The 17,690-nt window shown below is 34.2% G+C and overlaps 2 protein-coding genes across 3 annotated transcripts; both read right to left on the reverse strand.

The window, feature by feature from the left end:
• Positions 1-7,814: 7,814 nt before the first annotated feature.
• On the reverse strand, positions 7,815-10,793 carry LOC7466815 (protein HIGH CHLOROPHYLL FLUORESCENCE PHENOTYPE 244, chloroplastic). Its single transcript, XM_002306189.4, has 7 exons — positions 10,319-10,793; positions 10,121-10,219; positions 9,689-9,883; positions 9,203-9,295; positions 9,005-9,100; positions 8,652-8,792; positions 7,815-8,202 (listed from the first exon to the last, which is right to left on the reverse strand). The coding sequence occupies exons 1-7, from the start codon at positions 10,715-10,717 to the stop codon at positions 8,026-8,028; spliced, it is 1,200 nt and encodes a 399-aa protein (XP_002306225.1). The 5' UTR covers positions 10,718-10,793; the 3' UTR covers positions 7,815-8,025.
• A 681-nt stretch (positions 10,794-11,474) lies between these two features.
• Positions 11,475-16,114, reverse strand: LOC7466816 (O-fucosyltransferase 6). Of its 2 annotated transcripts, none has more exons than XM_002306190.4 (10): positions 15,785-16,114; positions 15,541-15,606; positions 15,341-15,431; positions 14,885-14,961; positions 14,654-14,742; positions 14,388-14,571; positions 13,474-13,655; positions 13,174-13,276; positions 12,752-13,083; positions 11,475-12,419 (listed from the first exon to the last, which is right to left on the reverse strand). In XM_002306190.4, exons 1-10 carry the CDS (start codon positions 15,980-15,982, stop codon positions 11,984-11,986), a joined length of 1,758 nt encoding a protein of 585 aa, XP_002306226.1. In that variant the 5' UTR covers positions 15,983-16,114; the 3' UTR covers positions 11,475-11,983. The 2 variants fall into 2 exon arrangements, with proteins under 2 accessions (XP_002306226.1, XP_024454381.1); XM_024598613.2 differs by having other exon boundaries at positions 11,578-12,419; positions 14,885-14,967; positions 15,785-16,113.
• Positions 16,115-17,690: the final 1,576 nt, after the last annotated feature.

Raw genomic sequence — 17,690 nt, forward strand, 5'->3', positions numbered from 1 at the left:
CCCCCCCCCCCCCCCCCATGTTCATCCTTCTTGACACAGTAAAGTGAATTATTGTCTACTCCTTGTGTTTTATTTGTGTTGAGCTGCTACCAATCTAGTTTTTTTCCTTTCAAAATACCTTTCCAGGCATAAATTAATTGAAAGAAACCTGGAAGTAGCTTGGCTTGGTTATTTTATAATAAAGGAACTAATGAAGCTTTAAAGTAATTAACGATCATAGACAGTCCATGGATTAACCTTTTTTTTCCTCCTAAAACCAGAGAATTTAGGTCATTATATAGCTAAAAAATACAGTATTAAATTATTAATTACTCATTACAGCAACATCCTCCTCCATCCCACCAAATGAACTCCTTTATAGATAGAGCCAAAGCCACCAGTGCCCCATTCACTCTCCGAAAAGTGAACCAGCGCATAAAAAGAATCCAATGTGTCACCACTCATTTTGCACCAGGGGGCCCACTAGACATGCTGTACACTGACCAGCTAAAAGAATAGCCATAGCCCTAGCCCTATAGCCATAGGTGGCTATATCGTGTCAATACACATTTTTCAGCTGATTCCATTATATAAATATTAAAAATAAAATTTTAAAAATAAAAAAAATATTATTTAAATATATTTTCGAAAAAAAAAAGGAAAAAAAATACAATATCTATCGATATACTCGAGAGTGTGTGTACGGTTAAGCTGTGCAGTCAAAGAAGAACGGAACATGATTTCAACAAATCATGTGGCACTGGAGCATTCATGTGCCCATCACCAACTCTCTCTGCGGACGTGGCATTGAGCTCACTGTGATTCCTGCGAAGAGCTCACCTGTAGCTGTGCACAGGATCAGATGTCAACCTCATGAGTCATGACACTGTATGTGCATCAGCGAATCAAAATACAAGAGCATAAGGCTGTTAATTACACTGTTGGCATCCATTAATGATTAATATTGTTTGATTTCTTTACTTTAATATCGTATTTTCTTACTTTTATATTTAAATCTGATATCAAAATTAAGCTTTTTAACTACGCATGAATTAGATTTATGTAATAATTTCTTTAAGGTAAATCCGGTATCATTATACATACAGTAAAAAGAAAAGGAAATGGTGTTTTCATGTAGAAATAATATAATTGTAAATTTTTCTAATTTTTTTATTTTTATTGTAAGAATTGCAATATTGCTTCATTATTTTATTAAGTTAAAAATTAGCTTGAAATCTTACATGTTTTTATTAACACACATGAACTTTACTATAGTTTATTATATGTAAATATCAACCTTTTGATTCATGATTATATTTTTTACTCGATGTCAAAAAGCATGTTAATAACACCAACACGTTAATGATTTTGTGTTAGAAAAAAACTAATCGACCTATAGCGAGACAAGTTGAATAGAGGTGTTAACACTTTGTTTTTTTATATTTATTGACACAGATGATTTTTGATGTATTTAATTAAATACATACATTTTTTTTCCTAATTATAATTTTTTTTATTAAAAAAACACTTTGAAAAAGCTTGTATATTTTTTTATTGTAAAACAAATTTATATGATAAATGGCGATACACAGTCAAATAACTAATTTTGTATAATTGCAATATATAGTATATGATTAAAATGGATAATAAATCTTCTTAATTAAATCTAGTTCAAACAGAAAAAGAACAGAAAAAATTGCATTCTGATTGCAAACATGCATTCCGTGCCCTAATTTATCGATACAGGTAAGAACATAGTTTAGTAGTTTGGGACCTCACCTATAATCTCATCATGAGTGCTGCCAAATATATAATCGAACTAACCATCTAAGTGGTGGTTTAGTGGTAACAGTTTGGGACCAAGAGATTTGCTCACTCTGTGGTCTCAGGTTCGAGTCTTGTGGTTATTCATATGATAGCCACTGGAGGCTTACATGGTCGTTAACTTCAGGGCTCGTGGAATTAGTCGAGGTATACGTAAGCTGGCCCGGACACCCACGTTAAACTAAAATATATATATATATATATAACTCACTTTGAATATAGGCTACAGTGACATCATTTTAACATCTATTAGTTTTATTTTAATATTAAACAGCGCGATAGTGATTATTTTTAAAATTATTTTATTTAAAAATATATTAAAATAATATTTTTTATTTTTAAAAAAATATTTTTAATATCACTATATCAAAATAAATTAAAAATTAATTAATTTAAAAAAATTAATTTTTTTTAAAATATTGTTTAAACACAAAAAACAAAAACAAGCTCACGAAAGTTCATCCGAGTAACTTAAGGAAATTGCAAGGAAATAAAAAAGCAATCCTGCGACGTGGAATGTTTGAAGTTGGAAGCCACACCATGGCAAACCCTCCTGACCAGCGGTGTCCCTCGAAGATATTAATGGAGCCCTCTCTCTCTCTCTCTCTCTGCGTTGATCAGGAAAGGGAGCGGGATAGGCAACTTGACATGGAGCGGGGGCAATGGAGGGTCCTGCGAGAGGGAAGTAGCCATGTGGCTGAGTATACATGCATTTTTTCTTTTTTCAAGGAAAAGCAAGCTATTGAATGGTGAAAAGTGCTGAGTGATCAGAGATATATACGTGAGGACTGATCTTAACAATCACTTTCACTTTACATCTCTGCAGGGAAAGCCTCAAGTTCATGAGGTGGTGCGAACTGCCATGAAAATTTGTTGCTGGAAACAGTTTTAGGTCTTAATTTGAAGCTTCATTTTCATATTTATATCTTATTAATCTGCTGTCTTTGTCTTCTTCCACAAATCTTTAGCTTAATTTATACTAATCTTCATCCCTGTCGTCTAACAATTCTGCTTTTGCGCATCGAAAGGTACCCTTAAATAGACAAAAAAAGAGAAAAAAAAAACCTAAAATTGCTGTCCAGGTGCATTAAAAAAGAAAAAAGGAAAAAGCAGAACGTGGGCTTCTCCTCGTAGCACCTTTTTTCTTTGTCAGAGACAATGTTAATAACAATAAAAAAAGATAAAACTTTCCCGAGAAATCAACACAAATTTAAAACACCATGAGGTGAGAAACGAGCATATGTTGTTAATTGTGTGTTGTATTGTATAAAACATGTCATAATTATGAAGATTACTGTGATGATGCTCTTAATCAAGATTAGCAGAGTCAAGTCAAAATAAAAACATAATCGAGGTCAATAAAGGTGAGAATATCCGTACTGTGACTGTCCTACCAATCTTTAAAAAGCTTAAAGTATCGGGGACTTTGTGCAGAATCCTCGATACAGATCCATCTTTTCAATTCCACTATATCAGATCGTGGCGAGGATTTCTTAATCATGTTGCTCTTATGGGAATATGAGAAAGCTGGGCTTGGAGATGAAAGGTTTTAGATCTCCAAGTTCGTAAAAAAAAGAACAAAGAAGAAGGTTTTATACAGGAGAAATTTCTCACACATCAACCATGAGGAGATAAGAACAGCGCGGGCATGAGTACAAGGACACAGAGAGACCAGTGCATGCGCTGGTGAACAGTGCTGGTTTTGTGCTGGCGTTTTATGCGTATTTCGAGATATGTTTGTCCTCAATTTGGTACAGTAAGCATGTGATTGAGAGGTACAGACTCACAAGCCTACAAAACTCTCTCTTATTTCACCTACCAACCCCTAAGCATTTCTCATTTCACCCTCGGGAAGCCCAAGCCCATCAGGCCCAATAGGCCACGACTTCCGCAACTATCAAACATTTTCTTCTTTTAATCACACACTAATTCAACATTTTTTCTAATAAAAATTATCTAGTGGTTCAGCACGTATATATATTTTAAGAAAAATAAGCTTCTGATATCATCAGCTCATATTATATTACTATTAAGGTGTTATTTGTAATTGCATTTTAAATGTCATTTCATAAAAAAAATTTAAATTATTTTTTTATATTCCTGAATAGTTTTGATGTGAAGATGTTAAAAATAATATTTTAAAAAATAATAAATATATATTATTTTAATGTATTTAAAAAAACATTATAAAAAACAACCGATAACGTACTTCTATTCATTGTAAACCAAAGTGACAGTAGTTTTCTTAGGATCCAAAAAGTGAGATCATTAGTGGCTATTGAGAGGGAGTTGCAACCAAATCACTAACAAGCACTCATTCATTTTGTAATCATTAGAAGAGTCATAATCTTGTTAGACATGAAAGCTGGCTTCCAATCAGATTTCCCAATTATTTGACAGTGATTGGTTCATTGCATGAAAATATAGGAGGCTCCTCCTCCTCCTCCTCCTCCATCCTCCTCCTTGGTGATGTATAAGACTTTGTTGGCCCTCTCCATCTCCTGATCTTTCATAGGGAAAAAAGAGAGTAATCATTTCATTAGAATTTCAAATAGCTAATCATGCATATATACAACTTCGACCTCCCACTTATCATTTGCTCTTTTTCCTTTGTAGCTTCTTACTTACTTGGAATTCCATGTATCTTTGCCGGTAAATTGGCTGCACAAATGACAGGCAACCACTTGTAGCTTTCTCAGGTGACCCACCAAATTCTGAAATAAATAAAATAAGGGTATTTATCAATTTACCCGTTTCTAAACTAGAAAAGGAAGAGCAGTAGAAAGCTTCGCCGAAGTTGTATTTTCCATATTATCATTTTGGATGAAGATTCAGACAGAGATTGCCGTAAAAATAACATTTATGAGTGTATTAGTTCATGCATTTATAGTATTAAGAAGGGAATTTAAAAAGCAGGAAACTAAGGATAGAGGAGTGGAGACGATGGAGCAAACATTCCAGAACCATGCATCAAAATGGCCACTTAATTTGCAGTGAAGTCTTCTGTTCTATTATTAGACATGGGCGATCGAGCACAGCACAAACTAGCCCTAAAGTCAACACAGCAGGCCTCTCTGATCTATAGCTTGGCAGTGGCGTCAGCAACCTGGATTAAAGTGGACAGGCCTGTTGCCTGTTTCTTACCTTCATCCTCCAACCAGAGGGTGATAGGTCTAGTCAGCACTCTTTTCAGCTCTTTCCTCAAGCTATGCTATGGATGACAGAGATATAGCATCATGCGGGCATGGAGCTAGCCACTGCTATGAACCGCTCGGTACCATTAAGAAAAAGAAAGGAAGGAAAAAAAAATCACCCGAAACACATCAAAGTTTTTTTTATTTACACGCTCGGTATCATTAAGAAGATCTTAACAAGATTATTCTAACAACACCATAAAAAACCATCAAACGAGATCATAATATTTTTATTTCTCAATCTCTGGATCTTTAATATCATATCTTGATTATTGAATCTTTTTAATGTTTTATGTTAACCTCTGTACATGTAAATTAATTTCACTTTTAATTTCTTGAGAAAACAAACTTTATTCCCGGTTATTACAAAAACAATATTCAGAATCGTGGTTTTGTTGAAACTATATTATTTTCCAAATATTTTTATAAAATATATCATTTTACTAATGTTATTTTTAAAAAAGAAATCCAAATTTACAGCACAACACTTCATAAGAAGTCCAAGCCTACCATCCCATTGTATCACTCCAGCCAACAACTAAAGGCATTTCAGGCTTGAGCACTGAACTGGAGCCTTGGGGCATATTAAACGAAGGTGAATGGTAAGGAATTTAGTCAATACCACTAGGCCTCAGGCCTTCAGAAGAATTGGAAGAAAATGCTGGAAGGAGTTTCCCACCAAGTCCATAGTCCATTACACAAGTAAATGTTACTACCTCAAATTTTCTCTCCATATTGCGGGTTAATTTTTTAAAAAAATATTAAAAAAATTAAATATTTTTTAGAAATAAAAAAATATATATAATATTCAAATAATTAGTTCGAATGAGTTTAATAAACTCGGTTTTAATAATTTCATAATTAGAAAATAATGATATCGTCAACACATAAAACGAAAAAAAATAACGATTCAATACAAAAGATGAATGGTTGTCGATATTATCAAAATATATTTTTACAATATTCTCAAAACATCTCAATGATCTTATTTGTTAATAAAGTAAAAATTAAATAAGAATAAAATAATTGCATAAAAAGAAAAATAAAATAAAATATGAATATAAAAAAATCAATTATTGTTAACTTTTTAAACCATGACCTGAGTTATAAGACCGAAAGCACTATACATGAAAAAATCATGAGTTAAAACAAAAAAAATACAATAAAAATAATAAGTGTTACAATTGCAATAAAAAAAATCAAAAGGCAACAACAAATTTTATATTTGAGAGTTAAATTCACAAAAATAAAAACATTAAAAAAAAAACAAAAATCAAAAGAAGAAAGACAAAAAAAAAAAAAAACAATACACTATAAACTTGGATTGAATGATAAAACTAAAAACAATGAAACTTTCATAAAAACTTCAAGGAAAAAAAATAAAAAATCATAAGAATAAGCATTAAATCTTAAACATTAAAACATGATAAAAAAATGAATATACAGAATTATTCAACGTGTTTTCTTACACTAAAAAAAATTATTAGATGTAAATCGAAAAACTTATACACTCGTCTAATTAAACAAATCAATAACCATTGTATAAAGCAATAAAAAAAATTCATCAACAGTAAAAAAAAATTGAAATTAAAAAAACTAAGCGAAAAATAAAGATTAAAATATCTAACATCGTAATGTGGGTAATTTATCTAATTGTGTTTAATGAATTCCTTTATCAAAATAAATTTGTAATAGAAACCAACACACATAAAATTTATTCAATATTAATTCAAAAAAATGCAAAACTGCACATATAAAAAATCTTATAAAAAAATTAATCTATATAAAATTAAGAAAAAATCACAGATAAATCATATCTATCTCTTTAAAATTTAACACACTCAATATTATTTAAAATAATCATAATATAATTAAAACATAATCCAAAATTTATTTGAAAAAAATGCATACAAACAATGCATTATTTTTTTTATATAAAAAAAAATCAGGCCAAGCATTGCTGAGCTAAGTCCGGCACCTAGTTAAATAAAGCAACGACCGGCGCGCAAGCCTGTAAGGCTAGGCCTAAGCGCGGACCTTTATTTTTTAAAAACGTTTAATGGGAAAAAATGATGTGTTGCTTGCATCAGCAGACGACAGTCGTCTTCTTAACCTAGAATCTAGTTATTGTGGTGGCCGAAAAAATAAGGTCCTTTTTTTTCACCTAAAAATCTATTTTCAACTTATTTTGACCCAAAACACCTAGAAACGACCCCTGAGACCTTGTTAAGCCAATTTATGGTCACCAAAAACCCAATAAACCATCCTAAAACCCGAAATCCACTTGAAACAAAAATTCTTCCGGAGCTCAGATCTGTTTTTTAGGTGTTTTTAAGGTAAAAAAAAAAATCTAAACGTAACCCCCCTTCATCATATAGAATCTTTTGACACAAAAATAGCTATTTAGTGGTCATAGTCTTCCTCAATGATCATTTTCTCTCTCTAAATCGGAATCCAACGACTCTCTCTCTCTCCTCTCAATAAAAGAAGACTACAAAAATGAAAAATAAAATTATATACCAAAATGCATTTTCTTAAAATGCAAACTGGTCACCTAGTATCTAAAATATATAAGGCATGAAAATGAATGTATTAACAAAAGTTTTAGCCCGTCCTTTATATTATCTAAGATTTTCACTCTAGTTCCTTATCTTTTAATGCAACCCTCCCTCCTTAAAAAAAATGCAAGTGGAAGCTAATTAGAGCTTAAAATGATCAAATCACATAAAAGTTTAAAAATTAAAATAAAAATTACAAAAAAAAAATACACTGATCCAATCCCAGTATAATGTGAGTATAACGTGAGAGAGGGCAAAGTAATTCCAAAAACTGATACCTTTTAATATAGAGTAATTCTTCACTGGTCAATTTTGACCAAAGGAAAAGACAGAAAAAGTGGAATAGAGAAAAGAGTGAGGATGAAGTTGAGGAATATGTATGGCGTTGCCTATTCATACATTTTGCCAAACATAAAACTTGTGCTTAAGTACATAAATAGCTTCATTTACAGTAACATAATGGTGTTTCTTCAGAAGTAGATGTCGCTTTGTTTTGATTGTGCTTTGAGGTCTTTCAATTTCTTCAAAATGTTCGTGAAATAATCCTGCAAATACTTCTCCAGTGTAACTATATCTTTCTGCTCCACCCCTAGAAGACTATATGTCTCATTCATCGGAACGGAAAAAACAACATCACTTGTAAGGACCTGCAAGCCTCGCAGGGGAGATTAGTGAGCTCAGTTATGTACAAATATTATTAGTTTTCAATTTATTCTATATACGGTAAAATGGGAAATAAAGTATAGAAGAAAAAATTTGACATTAGGGACAATTGAAAGGTAGCAAAGCTAAGACATGGATAAAAACATGATTATTCAAGGTCCTCATCACAGGTGATGTGAAAAAGTTGACAAGGGCAGACAGTTCAATCCATCCCTTGAAGGTGAATTCATGGTATATAATCACATATAATGATGATTATTAGTGAAAACCATTAATCATTTCAATAATACTCGCACATTTCCCAGAGATCTTTCATAACTACAACAATCTTTCACATGGTCAGCACTTTAGCACAAGACGAAGCACTCGCAGATAAACCACTTGCTTCGTGCAACATGGCTGGAAGGTGAAAGGAAATATAAGAATTTGTTACCTCTGAAAATGCTAGCCTATCAGCAACATCATTTGTCCACTCAAACAACCGAGTCAACTGACGAGTGACTCTTAAGACAGAAACTGGGACAGTAGTAACATTTGCATCCTGCCCCGCAAGCCTCTCGCACAATGTTATGACCTAAACCAAGTGAACGGATATCATTCCAACCCAATGCATTGAAATATTAACATCATAACAAAAGGAAAGGAAACCTTGAAGGCATGAACTAATAAAGCCACTAAACAACAGCATGGTATGATCGGCCAGAGATCATCAGACAGCAAAAAAGACTTCCAAAATGACTGAACGATGTGACCTTAATCAAGGTTAAACATTGGTATATCTCTTACCTCTTGAGTAGTCCAAGCTCGAGGGCCAGCAAAGGTGAGGAGCTTCCCATTAATTTTCTCATTCCGTAATGCTACAAGTGTTAGTCGAGCTATATCCTATTGACATGTGAAATTTTTAGATGGTAATTGGAAGGAAAAAAATAACAGATTTAGCTGACTCCAAAAGATTAATTACAGAAGCAATTGTGAAATTTTAACCTGGGTATCCATGTATGCAATTCTTGTTGGGGCATCTGTTCCCCATACAGATTTCTCTTCTAGAATAGGTACTGCATATTGCCCAATAAGGCCCTGATTAAATTAGCAACAAACATTCAGACTCAATAAATGAATAACAGTGGAAGAAAGACAGCAAGGCAAATTCAAGACTTCATAGAAGTAGAAGGAAACATCTATTCAGGAGTGAACAATCACTGCTTAAATTTTCCAGATAATCATGTTCCTACTAGTTTGGTAAGGATAAAAAGCAATCTCAAATTAGTTTCTGCTTTAAATGCATCAAGGAACTAATGCACATTTCCATGAGGGTTCAGAGATGAAGAGCTCTGATGGGAGATGTAAAGCTAACACATAAACAGAATTACACTAAGCTGGCAACACACCCACCAACACCACCACCACCACCAACAACAACAACAAAAACGAAAAGCATAAGAACAAGAACATAGTTTGCTCTACACTTACTTGCATGAAACCACATAGACGGATAATGACGTGGGGTAGACCAGAGTCCTGAAGAAACTTCTCAGTGCAATATTTAATCTCCATTAGGGGAACTTCAGGATGCTTGTCACAGTTGTGGATAGAATAGAACACATACTTCTGGATTCCCATTGCTTTTGCACATTGTATTAGAGCAACTTTTCCTTCCCAATCTACCTAAATAGAACAGAGAGATTAGATGAGGCCAAGAGCAAAATTTAACATTTTCTTGAATATAATAACAATCACAGTAAATTTATGGGCCTTTCATTCACTGAGGAGATATAGTTACATTTAAAGCAAAGATAGTATAATACGCCTTCTTTGTCATAAGTTCCTCTTTTTCATCTAATCTGTTTCGAACCAAGTGACTAGCCAGCTAGAAAACAAGAAATTAAACAGATATCTTCCTACCGTTTTAATGGGCTCTTCGGGACGCCCAGTAGCACAGTCAATAACTGTATGAACCCCAACCATTGTTGCAGGTATAGTCTCAGGCTTACTAAGATCTGCCTGTTCATCAAATCAACATTGAGAAAACAATATCAAAATCCAACAAATCCATCTGAAGCAAATAAAAAACCCTATTTTGGAAAGCAAAAAATATCTTACATTGACAACAATGGCACCCCAATCACGAAGGAAATCAGCAGGGGCAGGTCTAGGCCTAACAAGACACCTAACATCATAGCCCTCATCAAGGGCTCTTCTCACAATTTGCCTGCCTAAAGTACCAGTGGCTCCTACAACTAGTATACTAGTTGGTCTAACTGGAGTCCCTGGTCCTAAATTCACTGCCCCTGTTGCCTCTGCAGTCCCAATAGCACTACATGTCACAAGTTGCTTTCCATTACACTTCCCTGAAGGAAATGAGGTGGAAAGAGAGAGGAGAGGTTCTGGTGACAGAGTCCTACGCCAGGAGAGGGGAATAAAGGCGGATGTGATGGTGAATTGACAGTGGTGATGGAGTTTTCCTGGGGTTGCTAGCTGAGCTGGGAGCTTGCACGCCATTGCTGTGGGAGCGAGGCAGAGGCAGAGAGAGAGAGAGAGATAGAGGAAGAAACTAAGAGGACAGAAAGGGCAGAGAATTATGGATGTGAATGCTGCCACGTCGTTCTCTCAAATGGATGAGGATCTTTGCCACGTGTATTTCTCTCCAACTTCTAGCGAGAAAGACCGGCCCTTTGGCGCCTCTTTCTTGGAACAACACGATGTCGTTCTACAATTTATACTTGATTATATAGACAATTTTTTTATAGTTATTTTAATACATTTTAATTATATTGACTTCATATTATAAAATATAAAAAAATATTTATTATGTCATAATAATTGATATTATCACTCAGTAAATGTACTAATCGTCTTATAATTCTGATAGTTATTGATAAATGACATAATCATAACTCAAAAATAAAATTTTATTTTAAAAAGAAAATAAATATTATCCACCTTGTTGTAAGTTATTATGAACTATTACATATATTCATATAATGAATCACAAATATTTATCTAATTTCATGTTAATTACTCTATAATTACGATAGTTAAGAACAAGTAAATATGATTTCAATTAGAAAAAAAGCTCTTTATTACCTTATATTTGTAAAGAAACTATTTTCAATTAATTATAGCAAGTCCAATATACATACAGGAAAAAATAATAAGAAATGGTGAAAGATCATAAAGTTCTCAATGATACCAAGCAAAGAAGTCATTCCAATCTATTACAATTATTATAACAACAGAAATGCTAACACCACCCCCAAAAAATAAATAAAGCTTTATATTGAATCATTTTCAATTTGCTGTATTTTTATATCCAAGTCTCCTTTCTACTTCCTTTTCTATTCAAGTACAAAGAAAGAATCTCATAAGCAAAAAAAAAACCCCTATTTTATTTTCACTGTTGAGTTGTCTTTCTGGTATAATTTTCATGCCCCTCCAGTTCTACACCCATCTCACCTTCCGGCGAGTAATTCGCCGGAAAATAAGGGGAAAAATGAGAGAAGTGCAGTTGTCAGGCACTGATGTGTCTTTCAACCTACAACAAGCCACATGAATGGAGCAGCTATACTTACAAAAAGTTTCTATTTGCCAAGGCCTCTCTATGTACAAAGTCTATCTTTTCACACAATGCAGTTGCGGAAGATAAACTGTTGACGTTGCAAAAGTAAAGGGAAGGGCGGAGATGAAGATAGAAAAGAATTTGTTGAAGAATCGGGTTAGGTTAAAGGACTCATTGCTCTTGTTATGCGGAAAATGCGGTCTCCTTCCTCAGTCGGAAAAGAATTCCTCCAAAAGCATTTCACCAGGCAGACCTTTACCTTTAACCGCTGTTCCATTGTCCACATAATCCATGTCAGTCAAATCCTGATCATCCTCTATTGATAGCTCATCAGTCACATCACTAGTCTCATTCTTGTTGATATTCTCTTTACCATCTTTATGGCCCTCATCCAGTCGATTTTGAGGAGTCAGAGTCAGACCTGCCCTAGCCTTGGCTGCAGAATCCTCGCATATGCAGGATGAAGGATTTTCATGGAACTCACCTCTGCCAGGCTTCACCTCATTTGGTTCTCCCATGAAACCAATTTGATGAGTTCGGACCCTGGAGGCAAATTCTTCCCATGTTTTGTTATGCCGGCTCATGAACAATTTGTACAGTTTTTTAGCATTTGGACGAATTGTTGGTTTGTGCCCGAAATACCTCCTGCAACACAAAAAAATATTATAGACTGTGAAGTGAGCTGCCAAAGCCATCAGCATAAAGCGGGGTGTCTAGGAAACTGCACTGACGAAGAACATTTCATATGTCTTTAAAATGTTCTAAAGGCAAATGTGATGTGATAATTTTGTGTATAAAACCAAAAAAAAAAAAAAAATGTGTTTGCGGCAGGAAATACTTTGATGGTTAAGCCATCTGGACTTGAAAACAAAAACAAGAAGAGCACATAAACATATCCTCATCAGTTTATGAGGTCTTTGGAATTGCTTCTGAACAAACTGCAGTGTATAAAACCAAAAGACAATTTGCGCACATACCTTCGACCAGCTAATATCTTGGCCATATTTCCATTGTTGTTGGTAGAAAAAACGTCACTTTCATCACAAACAATGAAGTCCAGTGCAGCCATTCGAGAAGAAAATGATGAAAATGGCGCCAACTCTCTCATGCTGGCTAAAGTCTCTTTTGAATGGAAATTTGGAAAGAGAGCTTTGAGTGGTGCTAATGTCTCTTCACCTCCATATACTTCGCCTGAAGCCACGTATAAGTGAACATCACTTCCGAAACCCAGAGCTCTCAGCATAAGACCAACTTCCTCTGGTGTGAGAGGGCATCTTCCTTGCCTTCGTTCTTTGTCAGGGTTGCTTGCCTGCATTTCACATCAAAATAAACATATCAACCATGCTTCGTAAACTGTTTGGGATACAGAATGTGCTCTGAGAAACTACGAGGGCCTCACGTGTAAACTTTTCCACCTCCTCCGGATCTTGCCAAGTTCCATCCTTTCTTTCTCTCCCCCGCCAAAATAGCATCCCGAGAATGCAAGCATATCAGGTTCAAACCTATAACATGATAACGTTAAATTTGTGTTGTCGAACCCATCTGACCCTCTACTGTGTTGACTATTCTACACTTAGCATAGGTGAAAAAGAAAATCTCCAATGCAATTCAATAGTAAAAATCTTGCCAGCAATGATTCAAATAACAGAAAGAAGTTTCTAGAAGAAGACTATAATAAATCAAGCATTGAGGACCTTACCTCAAGTGCAGGGCAATGAAGTGCTCACTCTTCATTCTCATTCTCTGAACCAGTTTTTTGCCCATTTCAAGAATTGTGTCCGTGAATTTTAAAGCATGGTAGTTGACCCTGCATCTTAGCTTCTGTAAATCTGGGTCCAACCTATTCGAGAGCCTGTAATCAAACTTTCCGAGCTGAACAACCTATGATAATCAAAGGATAGCCAGCAAATGTCAGTTAAAATAAACAAGAAGAATCAAGAATTGAAGCAGCATTCAAGCAACAGAAGTAATTTGTCATTAATGCTAGAGAAAGTGAAATTAAAGAACATTCTAAAATTATGAAACAGAAAAGAATGTCCAACAGTTTCTGATATTTTGCCCCTGCTTTCCCTACTTGGCTTTCAGTTTCACAACCGCGCAGATTCTGTCCATATGTCCCTGATTCTATATATGTAAAATTCTACATTGAAATTACAGGTATTTATCAGCTTTTGGCCAAGGATGGTTGCTTTCCGAAATTTCCAGGTTTGCCTATATAATAAATTCATCCTCCAATGTTGATGGAACTGTAGCTGTATTATTTCCAATTTTGTGCATCGCTTCATGAATTCTAATTCAAACATGATAAATTAAAATCTTAACTACATTAACCATAATGTAATTCAATATACAGGTATGTTTTGGTTAGCTTTGCAGATCAAATTCCTCTAGCATCTATTGCTGATGCAACATTGAAATTCACTACTCCAACAAACAAAACTAGAAAGATAGAGTGATAAACTCATGTCCAGTTAAAGCTTTTTACATAATTAGGTTGCACCGTGTAGGCATATACAATCATGAAGTGAGGAAAAAGAAACACAGAATTTAAGGAAGTGCAACTTACAAGCTTCAATGTAAACACAAGTATTAAACTTTTAGCATAACACTTACATGCTTCTTATTAAGAACAGGTAAAACTTTCGTCAGATAGCATGTGGGAGTACACTTCCTTGGAACCCGCATCCTATATGGATTCAGCGCTTTCCCACCCTTTGCATGGAGCTGTTTGATGATAGTAACATCTTTTGATAGGAATGAAATGAACCAGTCAACATCAAAAATTTGAGCAAAATCGCTGCATCAAACACCAGAACAATATGAACGCACTGATATTTGAGCAAACAGAATTGAGAATGTTAACAACGAAAACAACATACCTACTATCATTCCAGAAAGACTTCTGATCCAGCTTAGGAACAACAAGAGTAGCATTCAAGATATAAGCTGCAACAACACCATCTGTTATCTGCGGCCAAAATGGTCATAAGAATCTCAGAATCACAAACTAATTTACCATCCTATCCATTTCAAGGCAAGCCGACGATTTGCAGTTAATTATCAATTGAAAAAATTGTATCAAATTTACACGTCAAATCTAAGAAACTCACCCCTGTTCTCTGTTGATTTAACCCTCCACTGGTAGCAATCAACAAGTACCGATCACTATTCTTTCTCGTATCAGCAGCTGCATCTAAAACACACCTCCATCAAATTAATGTCTAAACTCATCTGATTACATTACACTCAAAGTAAATAAAAAACGAAACCCTTAATCATCGCAATGCTATTTTTCTCTCTCCCAAAAAATGGAAACCAAAAAAAAAAAAAAAAACCCTCCGTAAATTAACAAAATTAGACATGAAATCTGTTACCATTCTGCAATTAAACAGGCTGGTTTCCAACTAAGACCAACTCCTCTGTCTTTTTTAGAAATTTCTTTAAGTGGTTAATACTCTAACTTCGCTCCAATTATTCATAAACAAACCCACTAGATTATCATCAACACTAAAAATCTCCAAATAAATAGGAAACTAAACAACAGGTATTAAACCAGTAAAATTTACTTTCAAAGCTCTCGCTGGCGTTACTGCAGCCATAGTAAAACTTCGATGACCTTGAGCTCCATAAATGACTCCCTAAGCGCCCTCCACTTCTCTTAAGTATTTCAGAAAATCAAACAAGTACAAAAATCAGGCAAGCGAAAGCAAAACACACAGACCCGTAAGAGCTAAAGAACAAACAAAGGCTCGTATAAATTACGTACCGGAACATGAAACGACGACGTCTCTTTACTTAGCGTTGACTCTTCCGCTTTAGCTCCATTTTTTAACTGATTCATAACACGAAACAGAAAATCGCTATCGTTAGCTTGCTACTTAATCAATTAAAACGATCAGAACAGAAACGTAAATGTCCACCTCACATGACAGCAAAACAAGCAAACAAAGTTAACAAACACGATACAATCATGATCGCAGAAATCTGAGCAACAGAGAGAGAAAGTGTACTTGTGAGGAGTGGTTGTGGTGGTTGATGATAGGAGGAAGAGGAGAGAGGAAAGCGAAGGCGGCGAAGAGAAGGAGGAGGAAACCGAAGAAAGCGGTGAGTAACGGAAACTGAACCAGGTAGTGACGCGTAAAGAGAATCCAGTGGAGCACGGCGGCAGGTATGTTAGGCCTTTTGGTTTCTCTCTTCTTTCTCCTCATGGTAAGGGAGAGAGAGAGAGAGAGAGAGAGAGAGAGAGAGAGAGTTGTTGGAGTCTAGCTTTCTGGATGAAAAAAATGTCAAAGCGATGGGCAGAGCAGAGAGGAGGAGGAAGGTGATATTCTGTTGTCGCGGTCGCAGCTACGATAAATACATATCCGTATTGGTTTTTTTTTTTTTTTTTTATGGGAGGAAAAGGCATAAACCGATTGAGAAAACGACAGTTTCACTGGATTGGCCTGCGCGCAGCCCTTTCCACCTAGGCGGAGTCGCGCCGAATATTTTATTGGGTGATGGTTGGGTGTGGTGCATGTCATGCAAATTGGATGCTGAGGTGGTGTGAGATTTGTACGTGATGAATATTGCCAAACTCCATCTAAAACCATCCTAATATATATATATACGCACACATAAAATTTATATTTTTAAAAAACTATATATGCATAGCACATTTACCTTCATCACTTAATATATATACACACACACACATATATATATTAAAAAAATATGTTATTTTTTTATATTAAATAAAAAAAATGAATAATAGTTATTTATATAAATACTCGTAACGTAATAGATAAAACATGTATATTAAAAACATTTACCTTATAAATAATAAGTGTGATATTGTTATTATAGAAACTCGATACATTAATATTCATTGTAAATTATATTTTTAAGTTGTATAATTTTTATTTGAATTTTAGAAAAAAATTTAATTGTATTTTAAAATATGGTAGTTTAATTATGACAAAAGTGGTATTAGTTATTGATTTTTTTGTATATGAAAGAATTGATGTCTTTGAACATTCTCAAAAAGAAAAATGGACCCTAATATTTTTAATCTTGTAATTATTTACTTGTACGAAAATGATCTAATTCTAATGTAAACAAAATGACTTAAAAGCTATATTCATTTTAAGTATGGTATATTAGCTGTTTACTTTGTATTTTTCTTTCTAGGTGAGATATGTTTGAATTTTAATGGTTTTTTTTTTATTAACATAGGTATTTGAGCTAGCTTGTGCGTACTTTGACTAATCCCACAGGCCCTGAAGTTAATGATCATATAAGCCTCCAGTGACCCTGAGGTTTGTACGACTTGAACTATTAACTACTAGGGAGAAAATTTATAATCTGATCACTTGAGCTACACTCCTCATGATTCTTAATGGTTTTTTAGACGTACGGTTATTAAGGATAACTATCTCACATGTCTACAATTTCATAATTTCTAGCCCCTTAACAAACAAATAAACTAATACCTAAAAAAAGATAGATTACTTAAAATCATTTATTTTACCATCATCAACTAAAACATTCGAATACTTGGAAATTATTAATTTTGTAAGGTTATTTGAGTCCATAAATATTTATAGTTTTTTAAAGGTTGTCTGAGTAAATTTGTATATAAAATAATTCTTTTTTCATCTTATAATATAGTATATTATTTCATTAGATGTTTATATTCATTCATCAAAACAATAATTTCTGCACTGGACAGCCTACCTTCTTTTTATCTAGCAGAAGTCTTACTTGGTATTAACACGCACACACACGAGCTGCTAGTTCAGGCCCATTTTAATCAAGCAACATGTAAAGCAAGGTGTGAGCGGATCGCACCGGAACTTTTCCAACCATTTAAATGCTTCCCGGCAAGATCTTTGTTTGCTCGCTCTCTTTTCACGTGATACACACGTGCTAACATAA

The sequence above is a fragment of the Populus trichocarpa genome, chromosome 4, assembly GCF_000002775.5.
Source record: "Populus trichocarpa isolate Nisqually-1 chromosome 4, P.trichocarpa_v4.1, whole genome shotgun sequence".
Lineage (NCBI taxonomy): Eukaryota > Viridiplantae > Streptophyta > Magnoliopsida > Malpighiales > Salicaceae > Populus > Populus trichocarpa.